The sequence below is a fragment of the Globicephala melas genome, chromosome 2 (assembly GCF_963455315.2).
Source record: "Globicephala melas chromosome 2, mGloMel1.2, whole genome shotgun sequence".
Lineage (NCBI taxonomy): Eukaryota > Metazoa > Chordata > Mammalia > Artiodactyla > Delphinidae > Globicephala > Globicephala melas.
Genome location: NC_083315.2, coordinates 18,461,639 through 18,489,441, shown reverse-complemented (window position 1 = coordinate 18,489,441; position 27,803 = coordinate 18,461,639). Strand labels below are relative to the sequence as shown.

The 27,803-nt window shown below is 43.0% G+C and overlaps 1 protein-coding gene across 1 annotated transcript in view; it reads right to left on the bottom strand.

Annotated features, from left to right (window-relative positions):
- Positions 1 to 19,909: 19,909 nt before the first annotated feature.
- The window catches only part of CCNY (cyclin Y), a 127,930-nt gene continuing 120,036 nt past the window's right edge, over positions 19,910 to 27,803 (bottom strand). The window contains exons 8-10 of the mRNA XM_030837024.3: positions 26,644 to 26,810; positions 23,243 to 23,405; positions 19,910 to 22,583 (exon numbers count right to left, since the gene is read on the bottom strand). Coding sequence (XP_030692884.1) covers positions 22,467 to 22,583; positions 23,243 to 23,405; positions 26,644 to 26,810 — 447 coding nt within the window. The 3' untranslated portion in view covers positions 19,910 to 22,466. The remainder of the gene's footprint in view (positions 22,584 to 23,242; positions 23,406 to 26,643; positions 26,811 to 27,803) is intronic.

Here is a 27,803-nt window from a genome sequence, read left to right as displayed (position 1 = left end):
AACTACTGTATGATCCAGCAATTCTACTTCTGGGTATTTTTCCAAAGAAAACAAAAACACCAACTTAAAAAGAAATATGCACCCCCATGTTCATTGCAGCATTATTTACAATAGCCTAGATATGGAAACAACCTAAGTGTCCATTGATAGATGAATGGATAAAGAAAATGTGGTGTGGGGTGGGGTGTGTGTGTGTGTGTGTGTGTGTGTGTCTAGGTTTAGATTATTTGAACAATCGATCATCGTGACTTTATTACTGATGTCTTTTGCTGTTGTTAGGGAGCATTCCTGTTGGCACCTACAGAATCTGACTTGTTTACTGTTGCATCAGTACTTAGATCAGCAAAGTGTCTTTTCTAGCCTCTAACTCAGCTAATGAGCACAGAAAGGCAGACTTCATGTCCAGAGGATAATCAAAGGAGCTTTATATGACAGACTGAAACGTTCAGTTCCAAAGCCAAGTTAAAAATTCTTTATTGTTTCAGCCATGAATAACAAAAATCTTAAGACTATTCAGTGACCCCGGGCTGAATAACCAGGACATATAAGAGGGAACCTTGTGCTGTTGATGGGGCTATGAAATCAAGTCTTTGAGATGGAGTTGAAGGGCTGATGAATAAAAGTCTCCAATCTATGAGGCTGTGATTCTTAAGCCTGCCACAGGTGATGCACTTGGCTCTGTGCGTGGCTTATTTTCAGCCACATTAAGTGGCAGTGTGCCCGCCAGTCACATTGACATCAGCAGCAGTGTAGGAGCAGACGCAAGTCATGAATATTTTTTTAAATTATTTATTTATTTTGGCTGCACCAGGTCTCCCTTTTTTTCTTCTTCCAGTTGCAGCATGCGGGCTTCTTAGTTGCGGCATGCATGCGGGATCTAGTTCCCAGACCAGGAATCAAGCCCGGGCCCCCAGCACTGGGAGCGCAGAGTCTTACCCACTGGACCACCACCAAGTCCCTCAAGCCAGGAATATTAAAGTCACCAAAACTATACATTTTTTAAAATATCAAAGATAAGAACAGAGGATGTGTCTGAGGTAGTCCACCCTCAGGGAATTTTCATTCAAGAAACATGATCATTATCTTTATATAAATTTAAGTAAATCCTACATTCAAATATTTCTTAGTGCTTTGAATGCAGTGTTTCTTATTCATATATTTAATCCTGTCAAAGCTAGTTTGCTATAAAGAGATTTCTTGACTGAATGCATTTCAGTATTCCTAGGCTTTTACTGCTGGGAGGCATCTATTGGGGGTACAAACTATAATTGCTTATACAGTAAATGATTTGTTGAAACATCAGGGATGCTAAACTATGCATGTTATGCACTTAAGTGAACTCAGCTGCCATACATAAGAATTAAAGCTACTCAGGAAATAAATAATTTTTCTCTGAGGTTTACAGTTCTTTCAAGTCAGCACTTCAGTAGTTGACTGGTATCTTAGCTTGGACTCTCATAAATTATCAAAGGCTAGGTGGATCAAACAACAGAAATTTATTTTTTAACAGTTTTGGAGACTGGAAGTCCAAGATCAAGGTCTTGGCTGATTTGGTTTCTAGTGAGAACTATCTTCCTGGCTTTCTTGCTATGTTCTCAGATGTATGCACACAGGGTATGGAGTGTTGAGGGAGTGGGAAGGGGGTTGGTGGGGAAAGCGAGAGCCCTCTGGTGTCTCTACTTATAAGGACACTAATCCTATCAGATCAGGGCCCCACCCTTTTGACCTCATTTAACCTTATTACTTCCTTAAAGGCACAGCCTCACTGGAGGTTAGGGCTTCAACATATGAGTTTGGGGGGAACACAGACAGAAGGCAAGCTACCCTTAACTTTATGGCAGCTGGATGGAACTTTCACATATAATTGGGAGAATTGTCATAATTGATATTTAAAATTGATATTTAAAAGATGGGAGTAGACATATCACAGATTAATGTGAGGTTGCTTTCATATACCTAATTGAGTAATATCAATAGCATTCTTTTGTGTGTGAGCTAATTAACTTTAAAAACACTACTATGTCATTTATTCCCACCACACTCCTAGTAACCATTTGTTGAACATTTAGCATACGACAGATGCTGGCTAAAATGTTTGTATTCATTAATCTGCATGATAACTGTGTTAGGTAGGTAGTATTTTACCCTCTTTATGGTGGTCTAGAGAAGTAAATGACTTGCCAAGTTCTCAGGGATTGTTATGGCAGAGGCCTTGTTTTAACTCTGTTTGGCTATCTCAGAGCTTGTGCCCTTTCCTTACATCACCTTATCTGATAAAGAGGAACTGCCCTGGGATTCCTCTACCTTGGGATTCTGGGCTGTTTCACTTTCTTCCTATTAACTGGGCATTTATAGCCATAAGACCACGCTATTCACCATATGCTTAGTACTGAAAACACTATCTACTGAAATTCAAGAGAAGTTTTAAAAAGAAATATGTTCAAGGAACCACTTTGGGAGCTGTAGCTGTGTATAACTGAAATGTTAGTATCAAAGTAACTTGGGTCAGGCTGTAGGGCAATCAAGCTGAGCCTGAATGCCCTGATAGTCACATTCAAGTAGACCTGATTGTAAAGTTTTGGTGCTTTATTTTTCACTTGTGGAGTTTGAGTTAATGCCATCTTAAAAATTTACATTAGTTCTTTCCAGTATATGGAGGTGTTTCAGGGCCATAATGCTGGGGCATGGGAATTCACATCAGAGTTTACCAACAGCTATCTGTTGAGCAGGAAGTGTCAAATGAACTTCATACAAACATGAAGTTGGCAGGTGCCAGAGCAGATGCTAGCCATGGGCATGAATATGGACTTCTACATGATTTAGGACAGGAAGTGGCAAGATAAAAATATATTAGAGGGCTTCACTGGTGGTGCAGTGGTTGAGAGTCTGCCTGCCGATGCAGGGGACACAGGTTTGTGCCCTGCTCCAGGAGGATCCCACATGCCACGGAGTGGCTGGGCCCGTGAGCCATGGCCGCTGAGCCTGCACGTCCGGAGCCTTGCTCCACAACGGGAGAGGCCACAACAGTGAGAGGCCCACGTACCACAAAAAAAAAAAAAAAAAAAAAAAAAAAAAAAAATTAGGCTGCTTTGTAGTCTTGTCATTTGAGTTGTTTTTTGATCAGGAGAGTTATGTTATAAAAGGCAGCTCCTAGATTTGGCAGAAGAGTGATGAAGAGGATGGCCAGAGTCTTCATTCACATAACTTGAGGCCAACACCATATCCTTCAACCAGAGCATAAGCTTCAGGGCAGGACTGGGTCAAATGCTATAATGGTGGATGTAGTGAGAGACACAGGAATAATTTTCCTGAATTGAATGGTAGAGTCCAGTTAATAAATTCTTTCAGATCTTTGGAAAATCTGGCAGAAAGCCCTCTCATCAATATTTGATGAGAAAACCTTGCAGCTAGTTCTACAAAGATTACCAGAAAGGTGAAGTTCACAAAAAGAAAGGAAATCAAAAGCTTGAAACATTTTCTTTCACATCCACTGTGCTGTTGTTGGCATTTCTTTGCTTCCCTGGTTGAAGCAGAGTGGACTTATCCTGTGTTACTGGCACCACCTGGGAAGTGAAATGGTTCTGAGGACTGTTTACTTGTAGGTTGCAGATGGAAAGGGAAGGACCTGAAAGAATAACTTTACCTGTGCTATTACACCAGAAGTGAGAGGCCAGTAGATGTCAGCATAAAGACACAATCCTCCTGATTTCTGTTTCACCCAGATGAAAAGATTGGGTCCTGTTGCTCATATAAACAAGAGCAGGGGGAGCTTCCTCCCTCTCCAGATGCCTGATTCTCCCTCTAGGGATGTGGCAGCCCTTACGACTATTTGCGGAAGAATCATCTCATGCCCTTGGAAATCACCTGTCCACCCTCGCATACACATGACAAGCCCCCACTCTTAGGATTCTTATTCTGCATTTCTGGAGTAGCGTCTTGGATTTTGCATTTTTAATAATCTCTAAAGGTCATTCTGATGCACAGCCAGGGTTGAGAACTAATGTCTGAAGGAGTAGTAACAAATACATGACTTTGCTTCCAAGCATGCTTGTTGTATCTAAATGTGTCCTTGGATTTTACTCTGTCTTATGAAATCTATTTGTTGATTTATTGTCATTGTTTCATTTATTAGTTCATCTATAATTTGCAGAGTCTGCTATGCCCCAGGAATTGTGCTAAGTGCAGCTAAGGAGGCTACCCCTAAGTGTGGCAGGGGAGATAATAAGAAACAAGTAATTTCAGTATAAAGGGACAGCTCTGATAGAGATAAACTCAGCAGTGAAGAGGCGCTCTTAACCTAGGGAACACAGGCATGGCACAACTAAAATGTGGGGACGAGAGGGCAGGGAGGAAAGCCCAGGCAGGCATGGGTGCCCTTGTCCTTGGTGCTGAACCATCTCTTCCCTGGCTGAGGTAAAGAAGTTTTCCCTAATATCTGGTTTCTGATGATTTCTCTACTACCTCTGCCACTAATTCTGAACCAGATGAGGAAAGGGGTAGAAAAAATGAAGGAACCCAGATGTAAGCAGATTAAAGAGGTTATTGAAGAAGAGACAGCCACTGAGTTATTGAGTTGGTGATGTGGAGTTTGGGGGAGAAGGGAGCAGAGATTTCAAATAATTAATTCCCAAGAAGAAAGTTTCTCCACTGGAGAGGTAAGATCTCCAGTACTTTCTACAATGCTATACTTAAGAAAGCACAGGCTTTCCGGAAGTGATCATGATCTGAAATGAGTCCTGAAATTCGCCTCTAGGTGGAGAGGACCTGAGAGGCATTCGGGGAGAGAAAGCAATAGTAACAAAAAAAGAAAAAAACTTGTTTAAGGACCCACACATAACTTAAAATAGCAAGAACATATAGTGTGATAGCACGATATAATGGTGAAGATGTAGCTAAGAGTTATGTCATGGATAGTCTTGTATGTGTATATTATTTCATTTGATAGTGTCCCAGAAGTCTCTAAATTATGGCTAATTTAGAAAATGTACAGAAGTATTAGGAAAAAAAGTCATCCATGATCTCCAATGTAAAGAGGACCAAGTTTAGCCTTTGGTATATTTTCTTCCACTCTCTCCTTCTAGTCTCTCTATTATATATATATATATATATATATATATATATATGTGTGTGTATATATCATATATACTATATACACTATACATTAAACTATATATGTGTGTGTGTGTAGAGAGAGACTAGAAGAAAAATATATATACTCACATATACCCACAGTATCTATATATTCCTATAATGTATATATGGAGATAAACGAATATAAAAAGGAGTTGTGGTATTCATCTGCTGAAATAAAGACTGAGAATGAGATTTAAGAAATGTTCCTAAGACATGTGCACATTAGTTACCATTGTGAGACTTAACCGGAATTTCCACACTGCTGCTGACCAATGTTGTCCTACACGAAATGCTGTCTGTCTGTGTGGACCTGTCTTGGAGCTGGACGATTGCTTCTAATTGTCCTTCACCCCAAAGAGTCTTCATGGTTTTGAGCTGACTTGGCCATTCTGAATCTACAGGGATCTTAGGAAGTTTCAGGAGCCTTGTGAGAGTCTGTTGTGTGAAGGGCTATAAATTGGAGAGAACTGAATACAGTATAGTTATGTATATGCTGGAATACTGCCACCACTAAAAGTCATGTTTCCAAATGATATTTAATGACACGGGCATGGCTCACACTCACTTCCCCTTCCTCGGCACACAGGAAGGCCAAATTTCCTAGACTCCGCTTACGTTATACTGAGATCATGTGTTTGGATTCTGATCAATATTGGTAAAAGCAGTATTGCCCTTAGATCTGAATGGGACAAGCCTCTACCTGTCTCTGAGCATAGAGAGCCCTGCATATTATAAACACGTGGAAAATAAATATTAAAGGATACATACAAGGTCAGCCAGCTAGTAAATGGAAGAATTGGGATTAGAATCTAGGCAGTCTGGCTCTAGGATCTGTGCTTTGAACCATTCCTCTTTCCACCTTTGCTACATGTATAATTATGCCTTAAAAATACCCCTATTATGAATGGTTATATTTGTGGGGTGAAAGAATAGGGATTTTGTATTTTTTTCTTTATGTGTTTCTCTACGTTTTAATCCTCTACAATGAGAAAACATTTATAAGAAAAAGTAATACATGTATCACTATTTTAAAAAAGGAAGATTTCTCTCCATCCCACCCCCCCGGCATTTGAATAAGCAAATGTCAAGCATATTTTTTTCACTAAGGACTTCATTTTGGATTGATTCAGCCATCCAGCCCCTAGGTTCTTACCCCTAGGTTCTTCATGACATTTTTCTTGTAAAGTCCATATATGTGTGTTAGCATACGGTATTTGTCTTTCTCTTTCTGACTTACTTCACTCTGTATGACAGACTCTAGGTCTATCCACCTCATTACAAATAGCTCAATTTCATTTCTTTTTATGGCTGAGTAATATTCCATTGTATATATGTGCCACATCTTCTTTATCCATTCATCCAATAATGGACACTTAGGTTTGTCTCCATCTCCGGGCTATTGTAAATAGAGCTGCAATGAACATTTTGGTACATGACTATTTTTGAATTATGGTTTTCTCAGGGTATATGCCCAATAGTGGGACTGCTGGGTCATATGGTAGTTCTATTTGTAGTTTTTTAAGGAACCTCCATACTGTTCTCCACAGTGGCTGTATCAATTTACATTCCCACCAACAGTGCAAGAGGGTTCCCTTTTCTTCACAGCCTCTCCAGCATTTATTGTTTGTAGATTTTTTGATGTTGGCCATTCTGACTGGTGTGAGATAATATCTCATTGTAGTTTTGATTTGCATTTCTCTAATGATTAATGAAGTTGAGCATTCTTTCATGTGTTTGTTGGCAATCTGTATATCTTCTTTGGAGAAACGTCTGTTTAGGTCTTCTGCCCATTGTTGGATTGGGTTATTTGGTTTTTTTGTTATTGAGCTGCATGAGCTGCTTATAAATTTTGGAGATTAATCCTTTGTCAGTTGCTTCATTTGCAAATATTTTCTCCCATTCTGAGGGTTGTCCTTTGGTCTTGTTTATGGTTTCCTTTGCTGTGCAAAAGCTTTGAAGTTTCATTAGGTCCCATTTGTTTATTTTTGTTTTTATTTCCATTTCTCTAGGAGGTGGGTCAAAAAGGATCTTGCTGTGATTTATGTCACAGAGTGTTCTGCCTATGTTTTCCTCTAAGAGTTTGATAGTTTCTGGCCTTACATTTAGGTCTTTAATCCATTTTGAGCTTATTTTTGTGTATGGTGTTAGGGAGTGATCTAATCTCATACTTTTACATGTACCTGTCCAGTTTTCCCAGCACCACTTATTGAAGAGGCTGTCCTTTCTCCTCTGTACATTCCTGCCTCCTTTATCAAAGATAAGGTGACCATATGTGTGTGGGTTTATCTCTGGGCTTTCTATCCTGTTCCTTTGATCTTTCTGTTTTTGTGCCAGTACCATACTGTCTTCATTACTGAAGCTTTGTAGTATAGTCTGAAGTCAGGGAGCCTGATTCCTCCAGCTCCGTTTTTTGTTCTCAAGATTGCTTTGGCTCTTCGGGGTCTTTTGTGTTTCCATACAAATTGTGAAATTTTTTGTTCTAGTTCTGTGAAAAATACCAGTGGTAGTTTGATAGGGATTCCATTGAATCTGTAGATTGCTTTGGGTAGTAGAGTCATTTTCACAATGTTGATTCTTCCAATCCAAGAACATGGTATATCTCTCCATCTATTTGTATCATCTTTAATTTCTTTCATCAGTGTCTTATAATTTTCTGCATACAGGTCTTTTGTCTTCTTAGGTAGGTTTATTCCTAGATATTTTTGTTGCAGTGGTAAATGGGAGTGTTTTCTTGATTTCACTTTCAGATTTTTCATCATTAGTGTATAGGAATGCCAGAGATTGCTGTGCATTAATTTTGTATCCTACTACTTTACCAAATTCATTGATTAGCTCTAGTAGTTTTCTGGTAGCTTCTTTAGGATTCTCTATGTATAGTATGTCATCTGCAAACAGTGACAGCTTTACTTCTTCTTTTCCCATTTGGATTCCTTTTATTTCCTTTTCTTCTTTAATTGCTGTGGCTAAAACTTCCAAAACTATGTTGAATAAGAGTGGTGAGAGTGAGCAACCTTATCTTGTTCCTGATCTTAGTGGAAATGCTTTCAGTTTTTCACCATTGAGGACGATGTTGGCTGTGGGTTTGTCATAAACGGCCTTTATTATGTTGAGGAAAGTTCCCTCTATGCCTACTTTCTGCAGGGTTTTTATCATAAATCGGTGTTGAATTTTGTCAAAAGCTTCCTCTGCATCTATTGAGATGATCATATGGATTTTCTCTTTCAATTTGTTAATATGGTTTATCACATTGATTGTTTTGCGTATATTGAACAATCCTTGCATTCCTGGAATAAACCCCACTTGATCATGGTGTATGATCCTTTTAATGTGCTGTTGGATTCTGTTTGCTAGTATTTTGTTGAGGATTTTTGCATCTGTGTTCATCAGTGATATTGGCCTGTAGTTTTCTTTCTTTGTGACATCCTTGCCTGGTTTTGGTATCAAGGTGACGGTGGCCTCGTAGAATGAGTTTGGGAGTGTTCCTCCCTCTGCTATATTTTGGAAGAGTTTGAGGATAGGTGTTAGCTCTTCTCTAAATGTTTGATAGAAGTCGCCTGTGAAGCCATCTGGTCCTGGGCTTTTGTTTGTTGGAAGATTTTAAATCACAGTTTCAATTTCAGTACTTGTGACTGGTCTGTTCATATTTTCTATTTCTTCCTGGTTCAGTCTTGGCAGGTTGTGCATTTCTAAGAATTTGTCCATTTCTTCCAGGTTGTCCATTTTATTGGCATAGAGTTGCTTGTAGTAATCTCTCATGATCTTTTGTATTTCTGCAGTGTCAGTTGTTACTTCCCCTTTTTCATTTCTAATTCTATTGATTTGAGTCTTCTCCCTTTTTTTCTTGATGAGTCTGGCTAATGGTTTATCAATTTTGTTTATCTTCTCAAAGAACCAGCTTTTAGTTTTATTGATCTTTGCTATCGTTACCTTCATTTCTTCTTCATTTATTTCTGATCTGATATTTATGATTTCTTTCCTTCTGCTAACTTTGGGTTTTTTTGTTCTTCTTTCTCTAATTGCTTTAGGTGCAAGGTTGGGTTGTTTATTCGAGATGTTTCCTGTTTCTTAAAGTAGGATTCTATTGCTATAAACTTCCCTCTTAGAACTGCTTTTGCTGCATCCCATAGATTTTGGGTTGTCGTGTCTCCATTGTCATTTGTTTCTAGGAATTTTTTGATTTCCTCTTTGATTTCTTCAGTGATCACTTCGTTATTAAGTAGTGTATTGTTTAGCCTCCATGTGTTTGTATTTTTCACAGATCTTTTCCTGTAATTGATATCTAGTCTCATAGTGTTGTGGTCAGAAAAGATACTTGAAACAATTTCAATTTTCTTAAATTTACCAAGGCTTGACTTGTGACCCAAGATATGATCTATGCTGGAGAATGTTCCATGAACACTTGAGAAAAATGTGTATTCTGTTGTTTTTGGATGGAATGTCCTATAAATATCAATTAAGTCCATCTTGTTTAATGTATCATTTAAAGCTTGTGTTTCCTTATTTATTTTCTTTTTGGATGATCTGTCCATTGGTGAAAGTGGGGTGTTAAAGTCCCCTACTATGAATGTGTTACTGTCGATTTCCCCTTTTATGGCTGTTACTATTTGCCTTAGGTATTGAGGTGCTCCTATGTTGGGTATATAAATATTTACAATTGTTATATCTTCTTCTTGGATCGATCTCTTGATCATTATGTAGTGTCCCTCTTTGTCTCTTCTAATAGTCTTTATTTTAAAGTCTATTTTGTCTGATATGAGAATTGCTACTCCAGTTTTCTTTTGGTTTCCATTTGCATGAAATATCTTTTTCCATCCCCTTACTTTCAGTCTGTATGTGTCTCTAGGTCTGAAGTGGGTCTCTTGTAGACAGCAAATATATGGGTCTTGTTTTTGCATCCATTCAGCCAATCTGTGTCTTTTGGTGGGAGCATTTAATCCATTTACATTTAAGGTAATTATCGATATGTATGTTCCTGTTCCCATTTTCTTAATTGTTTTGGGTTCGTTATTGTAGGTCTTTTCCTTCTCTTGTGTTTCTTGCCTAGAGAAGTTCCTTTAGCAGTTGTTGTAGAGCTGGTTTGGTGGTGCTGAACTCTCTCAGCTTTTGCTTGTCTGTAAAGGTTTTAATTTCTCCATCAAATCTGAATGAGATCCTTGCTGGGTAGAGTAATCTTGGTTGCAGGTTTTTCTCCTTCATCACTTTAAATATGTCCTGCCAGTCCCTTCTGCCTTGCAGAGTTTCTGCTGAACGATCAGCTGTTAATCTTATGGGGATTCCCTTGTGTGTTATTTGTTGTTTTTCCCTTGCTGCTTTTAATATGTTTTCTTTGTATTTAATTTTTGACAGTTTGATTAATATGTGTCTTGGCGTATTTCTCCTTGGATTTATCCTGTATGGGACTCTCTGTGCTTCCTGGACTTGATTAACTATTTCCTTTCCCATATTAGGGAAGTTTTCAACTATAATCTCTTCAAATATTTTCTCAGTCCCTTTCTTCTTCTCTTCTTCTTCTGGAACCCCTATAATTCGAATGTTGGTGCGTTTAATGTTGTCCCAGAGGTCTCTGAGACTGTCCTCAGTTCATTTCATTCTTTTTTCTTTATTCTGCTCTGCAGTAGTTATTTCCACTATTTTATCTTCCAGGTCACTTATCCGTTCTCTGCCTCAGTTATTCTGCTATTGATCCCATCTAGAGTACTTTTAATTTCATTTATTGTGTTGTTCATCGTTGTTTGTTTCATCTTTAGTTCTTCTAGGTCCTTGTTAAATGTTTCTTGCATTTTGTCCATTCTATTTCCAAGATTTTGGATCATCTTTACTATCATTATTCTGAATTCTTTTTCAGGTAGACTGCCTATTTCCTCTTCATTTGTTCGGTCTGGTGGGTTTTTATCTTGCTCCTTCATCTGCTGTGTTTTTTTTTGTCTTCTCATTTTGCTTATATTACTGTGTTTGGGGTCTCCTTTTTGCAGGCTGCAGGTTCGTAGTTCCCGTTGTTTTTGGTGTCTGTCCTCCAGTGGCTAAGGTTGGTTCAGTGGGTTGTGTAGGCTTCTTGGTGGAGGGGACTAGTGCCTGTGTTCTGGTGGATGAGGCTGGATCTTGTCTTTCTGGTGGGCAGGTCCACGTCTGGTGGTGTGTTTTGGGGTGTCTGTGGACTTATTATGATTTTAGGCAGTCTCTCTGCTAATGGTTGGGGTTATGTTCCTGTCTTGCTAGCTGTTTGGCATAGGGTGTCCAGCACTGTAGCTTGCTGGTCGTTGAGTGAAGCTGGGTGCTGGTGTTGAGATGGAGATCTCTGGGAGATTTTCGCCGTTTGGTATTATGTGGAGCTGGGAGGTCTCTTGTGGACCAGTGTCCTGAATTTGGCTCTCCCACCTCAGAGGCACAGCACTGACTCCTGGCTGCAGCACCAAGAGCCTTTCATCCACACGGAAAAAGAGGAAAAGGGGAAAAAATCATAAATCTTGCCCTCAAAGTCCACCTCCGCAGTTTGGGATGATTCGTTGTCTATTCATGTATTCCACAGATGCAGGGTACATTCTGTTGATTGTGGAGCTTTAATCCGCTGCTCCTGAGGCTGCTGGGAGAGATTTCCCTTTCTCTTCTTTGTTCTCACATCTCTCAGGGGCTCAGTTCTGGATTTGGCCCCGCCTCTGCGTGTAGGTCGCAGGAGGGCGTCTGTTCTTTACTCAGACAGGACGGGGTTAAAGGAACCGCTGATTCGGGGGCTCTGACTCAGGCCGCAGGGAGGGAGGGGCACCCCAGTGGATGTTTTGTTTAAACAAAGAAACCCCAAATCAGAACCCCTTTGGTTTATATGAAGAGCTACCCAGGGTAGCAAACAATCACATTTACAACGAATGTGTGGATCTGGTTTACTTGCCCGTGGCAATTCCATCAGGAGGTGATTCTAATACCACAGGCAGGAAGGGCAGTCACAGCACAGAGTTGGCCTATTGCCATGGGCCTTACAGATATTTTCTCATTGAATCCTTTCAATCCCCTGCAATAAGCATCACTAACCCAATTTTACAGATGAGGAAAAGACATTCAGAATTTATCAAGAGAAGGGACAATGTATTACTGAGGAATAGGGAGTTTTGTCATTAGTCAGGAAGAATGGAAGGGGCTTGTGGCATTTTGGAATATCTGCCTCAGAGTCAGGGTGAGGATAAGACAAAAGAATTAAGCCAGGCCTGGCCCGTTCCTCCATCCCTGGATTCCCTCAGTGATCACTGCTCTAATTATCAGATTAATGGTGTCAGTGAATTGGAGACCTTCACACAGTGGATTTACTCCCAGACTGAATCATAATAAATATAATAAATTATATATAATATATTATTATATATTAATATATTATATTATTATATAATTATATACATAATAATTTATATAATAAATTATTATAGCTTATTGTGACAGGAGCAGAGAGAATCAATCAATACCAGAATTTAATTTCCCACCCATGCCTAACTAGAGATGTTCATTCTGGGTAGATATTTTACCGGAAACTCCATCCACCCTTTCAAAAAAGTGAAGTGAAGGGATGTTTTGTTTCTGCAGCTTTAACAAGCACATACACAGCAAGAAGGAAACGCTTTCTTTACTTCTTGGCTGCTCTTTCCTGAACGCACACCAGCCTGACCCCAGCCAGCTGTGGAGACACAAGCAAGGGGTGGTCTCTCCCTCTAGAATATGTCTCAACAGTATGGAGGGAACAGAGACCTTATGCAACAATGTAAATAAAAATGAACACTAAAGAAAATCCCTCTTCTTTACGCTCTTGATCTCCACTGTCCTAAAGCAGACATATAAAGAGATCAAGAGAAGGCATTAGCCTTAGCAGCAAGATTTCCTTTGAACTGACTAAAATCTGAATTGAAAGAAACTCTTGGAATCGCTCCTTTTTTTGAATTTGTGTAATTGAGTTTGCTTGGAATTCACAAAGTTACCGCGTTTAAATAACTTAAAATTCCTCTAGAAAAAAAAAAGGTGTTTGGGACTTCCCTGGTGGTCCAGTGGTTAAGACTCCAAGCTTCCATTGCAGGAGGACCAGGTTCGATCCCTGGTTGGGGAACTAAGATCCTGCATGCTGTGCAGTGCAGCCACAAATAGAATACAAAGAAGAGATGGAATAAAATAACATAGAAAATTCCTCTTGAACATCATTTCCCTGGCAACTGTAATAAGCTTTTAATTACTTTTCCGTAGCCAGAAGCCTCAGTTCTGACACTGTAACCGAGAACACTTTTTCCAGAAGTGGGACAGGATTCCAAGTAGAGAATCCCACTCGCGAGTGTAGTTTGTGTTTTTTCTGTGCACGTGCTACAAGGCCAGGACTGTTGGCAGCAGCTCCCGGGCAGAGGTGACCTTCAATGCAGATCTTTTAGTGCTTGTTTACTAGTTGCGTTTTGAGGCACTGGAAACTCTTTAATGGCATGGGGAGACCAAGTCACTCTTCCTTCTCGTGGTGTGTGGCCAAGGGTTCATTCTCCATGTATAAATGGCAGCTGGGAGGGCTTGGGGATGTGAGCATGTTAGCCATTCCAGTGAAGCCAAAGCTGATGCCCATGTCATTGGCTCTAACTCTGCTGGGTTCCTGTCTGAGGCAAGGATGCTCCCTGGGGAAACGGGTTCAAATAGCTACTGGATGATTCATCCCCACTGAGAAAACTTACTTCCTCTTGTGCTTCCTTTCTCCTCAGCTACCCTGCCCAGCCCTTCTGGGTCTCTTGACTCTGCAAAAGCGAAGGCTGAGTCTGTGGCCTAGGCTGCCTCAGTCCCCAGCCTGCGGTCCTCGGGGATGACTCAGAGAATGGCTTTCTACAGGATGCTGCTGCTGCCATGTCCTCTCTGCGTTCAGGATGATCTTCTCTAGGTGAGCGAAGTAGGATGAAGGGCTTGCCTAGGAAGCCTGGTCCTTACAGGCAGCAGGCCAGAATCAAAATATATCGAACACATACTGAACATTCACTGTGTTCCAGGCACGGGTTCTCTTCTCATCTGAATCTTCATTCGTCCTAGGAGGTAAGTACTATTTTGGTCCTCGCTTTACAGATGCGAGAATGGAGGTTCAGAAAGGTTAAGTGATTTGCTTGGGGTCACAGAGCTAATCCATAGCAGAACTCATCTGAGGCCAGGCAGTTATCTCCAGCAGCTGCCTTGTTGGAGGAATGAAAATGTGAGCACACAGATCCGATCTCTCCTGGCAGAAGCCCAGGTTTCCAGGTCCGACAAACCCAGCCCTGCTTACTCAGTATCCCTTGGATGTACTGCACATATTTTTATCCTTTCACACTGGTCCTCAGCCTCACCATGCCACACTTGTTATCTTTGCTTAGAATCCCTTTTCTCTTCCAGTTTGTATCCTACAAAGATTCCAGGGCTCCGCCACAGTCCCACATCTGCTAGGAAGCCTTTCCTGACTTCTGTAGTCCATTAGCCTATTTTCACTAAGCTATAAGTATATGATCCTTAGATCCATAGATTCTGTCTATATTCTAATTCCATTCTGTCTATATTCTAATTTCCTATTGTCCCCTCATTTATGAGAAAAAAACACTTCATCTTTGTACTTCAACTGTAAGCTCCAGAAGGGCAGGGACAGTGTCTTTCCCTTCTTTTATCAGCACAGCACTGTGTGCACATGGAGGGCTCCCTGAGTCCTTACTGACTGTAAAGAGTGGCATAAAAGGAACAGCTCCAAGGACGAGGCATACATTTTAAATTATGTCCAACTGTATGCAGGATCTGTCCACATATTTTACCACTGGAGTTTGTAAATATAACATTGATCTTTTAGGTTCATTGCTGCAAATATGTAATCAGGAATGTAGATGTCAGGGAAGCTTTAGACTTATTAGCTTCATAGTCAGCAACTCAGTTCAACATGGGATCCATAACTTCCGTCAGTTGTGTTCATCTTAAATGAAGGATAGATTCAAATGGAACGGAGTTATGAACGTGTGACTTTTGAATATCAACACTTACATAATTATTGGTTTGCAATGAGGTTTTAATCCTCAAGGTACTCAAGGTGAAAAATCAACATGGTTCCCATCAGGACCAATTATTTGTTAGCTACCAAAGCCAAAGCCAGACTTGACCTTCATGTTCATTTCACATCCTGAACCTAATTTCCTCATCTGAAAATGAATGTGGATGATGATTCCAACACTGAGATTTTCTGATTCTAGATGAACAAGTTCTTACATCCCTTTCTGCTCCTTCCTTATTCCACAAGGAGGTAATGTAAAGAGGAATGTTTCTGTTGGGTTGATCCTCTTTCACCCAAAGGATTAACAATGTATGCAAGGCGTCAGGCTCATGCCGGGGAATAAATATAAAAAAGAATTTAAATATTTCAAGACTGGGATTAAGTTCTGAAAATGGATCTACTAGAATATTTTAGCCTAAGGACATGAAATGTATCACTTTGTGCTGTGAGGCGTGGTAAGCCAGTGTGTTCCTGGGAAGAAAAATCACAAATTAGAAAAGGAATTCCAAATCCATGTGTCTGCAGGAATTTAAGGAAAAAAATCACATACTATTCGTTTTATTTGTGCAATAAATTATGCTTGCTCTTTAGCACTTATAAAATAAGGCTAATGCTTTACTCAGTGAATTAAACTCTGATTTTTGTTTTCATGGGCTATCCAAGTAAGAATACATAGGAATGGGATTATTTATTAAGGACAATCAACTCAAATTTTTCAAATAAATGCAAATCAGAGGTCAAAAGACCAATGGTAACAGCCATCATCCCAAACAGATTTCGGCATAAAGTAAGAATGAACCACCCCCCGCCCCCAGTTCCTGAAGCCAGCTGGGTTGGCAGAAATCATAGCTGTCTAAATACATATGACTTTTGGTTGCTTCCAGAAAATGCTGACAAACTAAAATTAGCAGCAACATGGAACATCTACTTCACTGCATGATCACTACTTGTAAGTTAAGAAGGAAAATAAGATTCTGACTATTCTGATGAGTACATAGCATTTTAATTTTGTGTAAAAAATTTGGGGGGGGGTCACATTCTTGGCTTTGCTGAATAAACAAAGTCGGGAAAAGAGGGGCTGCATGTTGAAGAATTCACTAAGGCTTAATGAACAAGAGCTCTTTGGGGATGCCTTAAGAGTTTTAGTGTACCATTTTCTCCCTTGTACCATTAACTTTTTCAATCCTTCAGAAATCAATAATCAGGGAACTCTTCTGTAATTTAAATCCACGTTTCTTCCAAAGAGGGCTCAGATTACAGCACCATGAAATAATCTTACAAAGATGTCACAGAAATGTATTTTTCACTATGTGTTAACAAAACCTTTTTGTTTTTAAATCTTGGAAGCCTGAGAGAAATTCTGAAAAATGAAAAAGCAGAATAGCCATAAATATTTGAAGACATTAAAATCTCACCAATTAAATTCCCCATTACATTTAATAACATAAGCTTTAAAAGAGTCACTTTATCTATAGGCCAATCTACTTTACCAATGTACTTTTTTAATACTTTCTGTAAGCTTTTATTATTGTTTATTACTATATTTTATTGAGGTATAGTTGATTTATAATATTATATAAATTTCAGTGATTCACAATTTTTAAAGGTTATACTCCATTTATAGTTATTATAAAACATCAGCTCTATTCCCTGTGCTATACAATATATCCTTGTAGCTTATTCATTTTATACATAGTAGTTAGTACTTCTTACTCCCCCTACCCCTATCTTGTCTTTCCTTACCAATGTACTTTTAAATCCACTGTTGACCTTCTGAAAGGCCATCAGTCAGTATAGGACTATAAAAGCTGATAGAAGAGATGCAGATAACGATCAAATATAATAAAAATGAAAATACAAGATGATGATGAAGAAGAAAAAGAACCAGAAACACAAGAGGGTGATCAGTTACCGCCTGGGACTCTCGTCAGATGAACATCTGCATGAAGTCTCCTTGCCTCCTGCCTTGGTCGAACCCGTTTGTACGTGGTCCCGTCGCCCTGGTGGTCCCATCCCCATGGTGCCCCAGGCCTTCTGTGTCCACTTTGCCTCAGTGACAGTGGGCCACCTGCACACTCACGGTCCTGACTGGAAGCAGAAAATGCACCAACCAGATTCGTCTTTCCCTCCCCGGTGAGACCTTGGAACGCTTCACGGTAGGCTTTCCCAAATTCTGTGTTTGTTTTCGTAATATTGCAGGGGTGAGTAAATCTCTTGTGAGTCCCAACAGTGCTCCTGGAAATCTCAGAATAACTAAGTGATTCGTAGGATAACTGAGTATTAGGAGTGGAAGGATCTTAGGGTGACCCAGGGGGTGACACATTTCTTTGCTTTAAAGAAAGATGAAGCTCTGGGAATCCAGCCAAGCTCTGAGACTTGCCAGACCGTGTGCCCTGACCCTGCACAGTCACTGCTTTACCTTATGCTGCCCCCAAATGCGGCTCTTCTCTTTGGAGTGGACCCCCAACTCCTTTGATCCCCCCAAATGCAAGTCCTTTGCAGAAGATCCAGGAGCTGGTGAGCAGAGGCAGATCTGGGAAGCCTGCAAGTGGCCAAGTTCCACGGAAGTGCCACAGGGTGGGAGTGAAGGCCTCCTCCTCCAGGGTGGCCCCCAGAGCTTTGGGTCTGCAGGTCTAAGAAGGAGAAGCATCACCTGGGGGCTAACACAAAGATGTCTTCTCAAGACATTTGTCAGGGGAGGATTCCAACACCCAACTTCACTGTTGCAAGATTTTCATTGTCCATCAACATGGACAAGAACCACAAGGTACAGTAAGACCCAACTGGACAAGCTGCAGATTGAGGTGCATTAGGGCAGACCCAGGAAGGACAGACAGCAGCTGAATTCTGGATACCACATCCTCCTCTTAAGAACAGCTGTATCTGCCGACGGCCACCCTTCTTTGGGAGGGCGCCCTGGAAGAGACAACCGATTTCCCCGGGGAAACTCACAGATAAGCTCGGACTTGTCTTTCAGTGGGTCCAGCCTTCCTACATCCATGCAGAGCAGCATCCACCAATCGTGATGCAAGAATGGCTGAGCAGAGTGTGTTTAGAAACAGTAAGACAGGTGGTGAAAACGAGAGCAAGTGTATCTCTGCCAGTCAAATTCACTGAGTGATCCAGAGAGGTGAAGTAACTTGTCCAAGGTGGCAAAGCAAGTTAACTTTGGTCTGAGACTGAAACCCAAGGTTCCATTACAATACAAATCAATACCAATGTTTGTTACTATAAATGTTATGCCTAAGTTCTAGTTACATTTAATATTTTTGTTCAAAATGGCAGTTACTTTGGAATGCCGTACTTTTATCCTGCATTCTGTTGAAACAAAGTTCTTTAAGGAATAAAGCTCCCTACCCAGACCGAGTCCCTAAAGGACACAGGTTCCTCCAGGGTGCTTCCTACAAGACCTACGATGGACAACGTGGGTACCAGGACCTCCCGGGCATTGACCTACAGCCCACGCTCACAGCGATGCAGACACACAGAGGCCTCCTGTGACCCTTTCAAGTCAGAGATGAACGCTTCTAATGGAAAGTGACACTGTTGACCTTGAGCAGCTCCAGACATGCAAACTTAGTAAGAAAACCTACTAGGAAGAAGTGGAAGGAAGCCCCTGCCCCAGGCCGGTCCGAGTCCAGCAGCCCTGGCAACTGCGAGCCCCTGCACGCCTCCCTTCCCCTGATGGGGTCTGCTGGCACCTGCGGGATGATCTGTTTTCGGTGCAGAAGTGCTGGGAAGGCTCGGTGTTCGGGGGCTGCCAGTCATGACCTGCATGCACTTGTGTGCAGGGGCCTTCCTTGCAACCCACAGAGCTTAAAATACGAATCCCAAATTAGTCCTTCAGTGTCCTTTTCCCATTTCACTCGAGGGTATGTTCCCTACTTCCTTCTCTTTTTCAACAAGGTTAGGGGCTCCCTGGTTGGCCTTTCAGGAGACAATCCATGTCTCCATGATCCATCCAATGGGAGTCTTGAGACGCTGACTCCACTGAAGCCAAGGGGGCTGAAGGGATCACAGATGAAACAGGGCATTGCTACACAAGTGGAGAGCTCTGCTAGGCCTCCAGGAGGCCCCAGTCCTTCTGAGGATCACTCAGCACCTACCGAACACATAACAACACTTCTCCACTGCTCTTGAAAAGAACTGGTTCACTCAGCATCCACAAAACCTGTTCAATTTTATCTCAGTGTCATATTCAAAAAATGCAGCAGGAAGGTAGGCACTATTTGCTCTCTGTATCCATTTATCTAACAATAAGTACCTACAATGAACTAGGAATTATATTTTATTATTTAAAAAATTCAAAGCTGTAAAATACAGCCCCAGGTGAGAGGTTACCAAAAGCAGCCTGAAAGGATCAGAGTCGCTCACTCCCAAAATTCTGCTCTGCAGCTCAGCTGAGGATCAAAACCCCCAGACCCAAGGGAAAGCCCAAGATGGAGATGGTCTTGCCAAAGGCCAAAAGGAGAGGCTCGGGAAGCCAGCCAGACCGGGAGAGGAGCCAGACGATGGCCTCAGGCAGCGCATAAGGCACAGGGCACGTCGGGGATCTTGGTAGGACCTCCCACCTTGCCCTCCAATTTGGTTTTAAATCCCTGACTTCTTTCTCTTCTCCCAGTTTAAAAAGAAAAAAAAGCCAAAAAGGAAAAATTCATTGAGATACTTTCATTTGTTAAGTCAAATCTAAACTTAAAGTCAGTAAATTGTGTGGTTTTCTTCATCCTTCATTAATGATGAAAACTGTCCATTCAAAAACTACACTAAGACAATGTGTTCCTAAATAGCAATACAGCTTTAATTGTAGGGCATGAATCACCTTGCAAACAAATTACATCACGATGATTTATCAATAGGTACTGTACTGGTTGTTGTCGGGTGTTTTTTTGGCAAACTTAGAACAAACCAGAGAACAAAATGTAAGTCTCCATCATCATGTAGAAAAATAAAACAAACCTAAAGTATCTACCTTTGTGTCAAGTGATTCACACTGCAAAAGTAAAACTGAAATCTACACTTACAGCAGAGTTTTAAAAATCCTTAGTGTAAGAAACATAACCAATTAATACAGATCAATGCTCATTTATATGGAAAATTTTCCTATACAGAGGTAGAGTCCAGTGCACAGGGCTAAAACAATATTCATAGTCTAAACAAGACTGAGTCAGGTTTTACGGAACCCACTTTCAGTTACCAGACTGTATGTACATACATACAATAAATAGACTATACAATTTTTTTAAGTAGTTTAATAAACTCCATAAAATAATAGCAGATGCATTGAAATATTTACATAATTCAATTTTCAAATCTCTCTCATTCAAATAAAAGGGATAAAAATAAGATGTCTGCTTTAAAGGCAGCAGAACCTCTTTCCTGAAATGGATGTTGGGTAAAATACGATACTTTACATGGGAGGAACTAATTTGAGAGGTATTCGTATTCAGTTAAGAAAATATGTCCCTTTTTAAGCTATATAGATTAGGGAATATAAAATGATATTTTCTATATGTTTAGGTCTCTATTTCAAATTCTAAATCCAACTCTTACTTGACGAGAGAAGCTGATTCTGGAACCCATACAGAGTGTATCAACACAATTATAATGGAAAGATAATTAACTTTTCATATTCTGCTTGTTTGCTTTTGAAAGTTTAAGCCAGAAAGAATCTGACAGTATTTCTGGCCCAAACAGTTCCATTTACACATGATACAAATTTCACAGAACCTGACTAGTACTTGGCTTGGTGTTCTTGGGATGCTGGGTGTTTCCGAGTCCCTCCCATTAAGCAAAGCATGTCTCATCTGGAGCAGGCATGTCTGGGGAGCAGGTGGATGAGTTTAGGGCACAGACTAATAACCTAAGATTCCAAAGTCTTCCAAGCTCACACAGGAGGAAGGTGAAACACAGATTTCTGCTGCCATTTGCCTCAAAGACCTGATGAAGGAGAAACTTAGAAACCTCTGTCATTTGTGACCCAAGAAAATGTGCAAACCCCAAAGCATTGTATGCTTCACTGACCCAGATTCTTAAGACTGACGTGGTATTCTATCGTTAACCCTTTAATTTTACTTGCTGTAACAGATTTTTATCCAGCCCATAAGGAAATGAGGGATAGTCAGAAACGAAAAGAGGTGGTCATAATTAATGACGCATAAACCTTCACAGTTTAATTTTGTATAACTTCACTAAGCACCCACAATGAAAATGCAAGTTGAGTTTTTTATTCAATCATTCTGTGAAAAATACCTCAGTAAATAGGAACATTTTGCCCTTCAATGATCTTCCACGGGAATACCCACCCCCACCCCCGTTTTTTTAAATTTTAGATTTTTAAAAAATTTTATACAAATAGACTAACTTTGATTTAAAGTAAACATATAAAAATTGAGAGGAATATTGCTTGCACAATGGACGTGGAAGTAGAGGAGGGGGTGGGCAGGGGGAGGAAGGGCTCCCACGCGGGCCGCGGGGGAGCAGCCTCCACCAGGACGTCAGGGCAGAGAGAAACCACCGCAGGACCAGAAGGCACAAGCACCCATGTGATCTAGAATGTTCCCGGGGGGAGGAGTCGGGGGAAAGGGCTACGTTTGGTTCAGCACTACAGTCAAGTTGATTCTGCCACTGTGGAGAAAACCGGCTAAAATAAAGGTGCACAGAAACGTGACAAGTGCTCCCCCTGGAGAGGAAGAAAGCTCAGAAGACAGCTCGCAGGAGTTGTGCAGAGAGAAACAGCCAGTACTATTTATTTGGATGTCTGTGCCATGGTGGGTACAAACTATATTCTCTGCTCTGTGGGACCAAAACCAAAACAGAAGAAAACAAACAAAAATCCCCCCCCCCCCAAACCCCCGAGAAGCAGCAAGAAGGAATGCAAGAAGTCTTACGGGACATACTGATCCAGGTGGGGCGGTGAACGCGGCGTGTGACTTGAATGCACATCCAACTTCGTCACCTACGCCGGGCTTTCCTGTCGGTTCCGGCTACTGACCGACGGTGGGGGGCTTAGGAAGTGGCCAAGCCGCTTTCCGTGCCTCTAGCCGACTTCCTTTCCCTTCCCTTCCTCCTCCAGGGTTAGAGTCTTTCCTCCACGAAGGAAGCGCTGTTCCGGGGCTGGGGAAGGCTGGACTGGATCCCACGGTACCGACTTCGCGTCCTCGGAGCCCTGCTGCGCGTGCGCGTGGCGCGGAGGCGCTCATCAAGGCAGCCTGGCGGAGCTATGAATTTTAAAAAAAGGAAGAGAGAAACAAAACCAAACCACCCCAAGACTGTCTTTTCTCGAACTAAAGGAGAAACTGAGGGATGGCACGGCCTCCAGCGGGGACGCCCACGGTTAGGAGATGATGGCCGGGGACCACCTGGGCAGAGTCAGATTGTCAGCACTCGCTGACCGCTTCCTCGTGGGTCTTCGCAGGTCCTTGTACTTATCCTCACAGAGGCGGGAGATGGCCTGGGGGCAGAGGGGAAGTAATCAGGTCAGCCGGGAGCCAGCGCCCTCGCCCTGGCCGGCCCTCGGCACTGAGGACACTCGGGATGAAGGTGCAGAGGGCCTCTGCGCCTCCTCTGAAGGAGGGCTCTAACCCGTGAGCCTCCTTGTCCCCACACTTTCAGCCGTCAAAGTCGGATGGGAAGAGCTGGGTGCACGTGCAAAGCTGAGCTACACACAAGTGCAAGACACAAGAGTCACACAGCTTATCAGTGATGGCCCAGAACCCAGGCCAAGACCACAGGGGCTGGCCCTGGCTCTAACTGGGCTGTGGAGAAAATACTTTGAAAAAATGAAAAATAAAAAGGCAGAATCAAACTTTTTTGGATTCCCAATCGGTAGGGTCATCTGGTAACTTTTTCCTTATAAAAGTGCATGCTGGGAACACTCTTTTTGTGGGTACATTTTTTAAAAAACGGGTTTTTAAAAAACTTCTTTGACTTAAAAATCAATCAGTGCACATTAAGTAAAAACCGCCATTAATAAGGTTATTAAAATATGAGGTTGTACAAATTAAATCCAGGGCACCTCGTCCTTATTTTACGACACGCAGTATCAGGAACTGCCGCGAGCACACAGCTCAGTCGGCAGCAGTGCACCCGCCGGGCACCAACACCTCTTACCTCCAGCTTATGGGCCCTCTCCCTGCTAAGGGGCTCCAAGGGGAAGCTCAGGTTGTTGGCTTCCGCCAGAGAACGAAGATCAAAATAATACTTGGCATAAACACTGGAGGGCACGTTGATGTTGAACTGGAGCAATTCGAGGAACTGTCGCTCCAGCTCGTTCCTGCAGAGAAAGCCACAAACGCACAGCTCAGCCATTGTCCCCACCTGTGGCCGCCTGGGCACGCTGCTGGACACAGCCAAGTCCACCTGGTCCAGTGACCGGAAGGATGAGTCCTGATTAACTGGGATGATCACCAGAAAGTGCTTAAGGGCGACCCTGACACTGAGACTGAGTACATCTGTGCACGCGCGCGCGCGCGCGCACACACACGGCAGGCTCTGGCCTCACCTTTCCGCGTGAGCCATTGGCTCAAACAGGGCAGAAGATGCAGTCGAGAGCTGTCAAGTGGAGTCCAGTGAGGGCGGACAGCAGCCTGGAGGACAGGCCTCCCCAAGACCCAGAGGACTGCCCTTCCCGGGAGGAGAGGTGAGGACGCGCTGACCGGCCTTCCTCCGGACCACGGGAGGAGGAGCGGTTCCCCAGCCCCAGCGCACACCCATCACCTGCAAGGCATGTGAGGACCCCCTGCTGGGCCCACCCATCTGATCCGGCAGGTCTGGGTGGGCCCCGAGAACGTGCATCTCTAACTCTCCTGCGAGCTGCCGCTGCTGGTCCTGTCCGCCCCCTCAGAACTACTCAGCGACAGCCCCTGGTCCACAAGGGAGCCAACGAGCTGTATGAAGACGAACCAGGGCGGCCAGAATGCATCTGAAAACTTCCCTGTCATCAGGCCTACTTCTCGGTAGTTCCTGCCGGGGGAGAAGCGTCCTCAGCGACAGGTCTGTCTGGGAGCACTGCTCCAGGGCCACCTCTCCAGGCAGCACCTCGGGATCACTTCTGTCCTTTATCACAGTCTCCCCTCCTTGTCTCCTCGGAGCCAGAAACCGTGACAGCTGATGGTGCAGCCTGGCCCCAGCTCAGCACCTGACATGAGGTTGGTGCTCCATAATTCCTGTTACTGAAAGGAGCGCACCAAGCTCAGCCTGGGCGGAGGGATCCAGGGAAGGCTTCCGGGAAGTGAGAGCTGAACTGAGCCCCGGAAGCGACCAGCTCCGGCGGGGAGGAGCCAGGTGGGGGCGGGCAGCTCGTCTGCTCCCGGCCAGGGGCCCCATCTAGCCATCCGAGCCCGTCTAGCGCTGCTATGACAACGGGGGCGGGAGCACTGAGGCGGCAGGGTGGCAGGTTCCCCGACGGAAGCTCCCAGGCAGATCAGAAGCGAGAAACCTCAGCAAGTCGTTATCGAAGGCCTGAGCGCCTCAGAGGGGGAGGAACCAAGACGTCGCATTCAGGTCATTTAATCGGAGGGGCTGCTTCGATGCAGCTTCGAGAAAGGAGTAAAGCCCCAAATGTGTGTGTTGTGCTAAACTTTACACTTTTCATGACTTGTATTTATGGCTCCTTTCAGTGAGATTTAATAAGAAGTCATCCTGTGAAATACTGGAACCCAGGTAAAATCTTAAGTGTCAAAAATACGCTAAGGCGGAAGTGGTCTCCTGGGCAACCTGGGAGCTGCCTGTGGACAGACTGCCACCCGGTGGCTAAGAGGTGCCACTGCAGATCCCATTCTCCAATGCCAGCAAGTTTTTAGTATAAATGTTAAGAGAACTAGTCAGCTAGCTATTCCTGCCCCAAATGGTATCTAGACACCACTGCCTCTTGTTGAGGGTATAACTAGGATTAAAGTCAAGAGGAATCTTGTTTTGAACAAGGTGGCAGTTTCCCAGGGTTCCTTAGGGAAAAAACAGCCTTCCTGAATACTGAGTGTTTTCTTGAACAGAATGTTTAAGTTTGGGGGAAATAAAGATTTTAGAGCTTCTGTGTTTTCCAACTAAGGCAAGATTTAGAAAATAAAAATAATTCCCCAAATCTGAATTTCCAAACGGCAGAAGTACATCCTCCAGGGACATCTGACAGCTTGTTATGTGATAAATCATCAAAAAACTAAGTGATGCAGAGAGAACGGGCTTGATGGATTTACTGCCCCGAAGGGGATAATTATAAGGAAATAGTTCTGATGTAAAACTTTATAATAAATAAATTCAAGTCAATAAACAAAAAAATTTAAGAAATATTTGTTACGTTAGATCAACGCTGTAAAGAAACCCAACTGAACTGATGCCATTTAGCAACTTGCAAATGGGGTTCTAAAAATGGCAAATGGGGTTCTAAAATGGAGTAAAGAGAGTTGTTTTCATCACCTAATGGCCTGTTGGCTTTTGTAGAAAAATGGGCTCACTTCAAAGACCAGCCAACAAGCAGCAATTCCATTTCTGGGCATAGATCCCAACGAACGGAGAGCAGGGCCTCTGGGAGGTATCTGCACACCCGTGTTCATATTCACGACAGTGTTATTCACAGCAGCTCAAAGGTGGAAGCAACCTACTTACGGTCTGGATGACAGTTATCTTAGTAACTGTTTTCACCTTGAAATGTAATCAAGAATTTTTTAAAACTATGCTCATTTTATTTTTCTTGCTGTCAAAAACTTCATATTTGTCTTACTTTTTATGATAAAGAATGACATGTAGGAAGGAGTCATACAGGTATGCAGCAGGAAAAGGCTCTGGCAAAAGACCGAAAACACAAACAGGAGCTCCCAGGGCAGCACAAAAATGGGGTGCCCAGCGAACCAGCAACCGGAAGAGGCGGGGGTAGGGTGGGGAGGAGCCCACACTGGTCACTGGGTCCAGGGACCTGTATGTGGACCGGGACACAGTGGAACCTGCTCCAGCTCAGAGCTTCCTCAAGGAAGCCAAACAAGACGAGAAAAATATTAGCAAGAATCATGTCAGAAATGCCTGTAAACCATAAGGAACTGTAAGAAATTCATCTGATTGAGTGTTTCCAAAACAGCTCATCACTCCTGGGAGGTTCTGACTCCACTGACTCCCCAGCCCCTGGGCCGCAGCTAAGTGTGAGCTCAGGATGGTGCCCTGAGAACACGCAGCCCGACCAGGACAGCACAGGGGGACTTCGAGGACACAACACTCATTTTAAGCAACTGAACTTGCAAAATGTGACAAAAGCAGTGAAAGTCTTCTCTCTGAACAGAAACAGGTAACATTTTAGCCCATCTGCTGCCAGTCATCAGTCTGCAGTAGATACAGAGCTGGGATGAGCCCCAATGCAGACAGGGAGCAGGAAGGTAAAGGAAGGTTCGCCTAGAATAAGGCTTTCAGCAACTGTGTCCTTGCTCGGCCAGCCCACAACAGACGTGCAATCACATCCACTCATAACCACACTGAGCAGGTCCACAAAGGGGAGGGTTTCCTCTGCAGACACCCCCGCCCACACTCACATGTCCTCCACCGTGATGTCCTTCAGGATCTGGCAGTAGTCCACGTTCCACACGGCCTGGTCGTCCCATACCTTGGAGGCCAGCAGGATGGCCCCCAGAACAATCCGCTTCCAGTTGGCCGGACAGATGTCAATCTCTGCATATGTTAGAAGCCTTTCGAGGTACACCTGGAAGACACGAGCACGCCGGCGCCCGGTGACCTGCCTTGTTACTGCTCCACACCCGCCAACACACGCGAACCAACTCCCAGCTGTTCACTGCACTCCCCCAGCTCAGCTTTAAACAGGCGCTGACAGCCTGATCACATGTATTTTAAAAAGTCAAAGGGCTCAACGAGTCTGAGGCAAAATGGGCTGAGAGGCACACTCCGTAACTGGATGTGTGAATGAGGCCGGCCCTTAAGACTCCGGGGCAGGAAAGTGTTCTAGGAGCTGCGGGTTAATTTCTCACTCTACCAACTATGACATCAACACACATTCAACAAACCACTGGGCTTCCCTGGTAGCGCAGTGGTTAAGAATCCGCCTGCCAACGCAGGGGACACGGGCTCAACCCCTGGTCCGGGAAGATCCCACTTGCTGCGGAGCAACTAAGCCCGTGCGCCACAACTACTGAGCCTGCGCTCTAGAACCCACGAGCCACAACTACTGAAGCCCGTGCTCCTAGAGCCCGTGCTCCGCAACAAGAAGTCACTACAATGAGAAGCGCGCGCACCACAACAAAGCGTAGCCCCTGCTCACCGCAACTAGAGAAAGCCTGCATGCAGCAACGAAGACCCAACACAGCCAAAAAAAAAAAAAAGTTCCGTTTAAAAAAAACAAAACAAAACCACCAATGTGCCAAGAAGGAGAACAAAGGATGTGAAAGGAAGAAACCTATTTTTTTCTATCTGTAGTTGTTTCTAAATTAAACTCTTTATTTTGAGGTAATTGTAGATTTACAGGCAGTGTTGATAAACGTATTTTTTTAATTATTATGGTAAAATACACATAAGATTTACCACTTAATCATTTCTGTGGCATTAAGAACAGTCACAGTGTTGTGAAATCGCCACCATCTATCTCTATTTCCACAACTTTTTCATCTTCCCAAATTGAAACTCTGTACCTATTACAACTCCCCACTTCCCCTCCCCTGGCCCCTGGCACCCACCTTTGTAC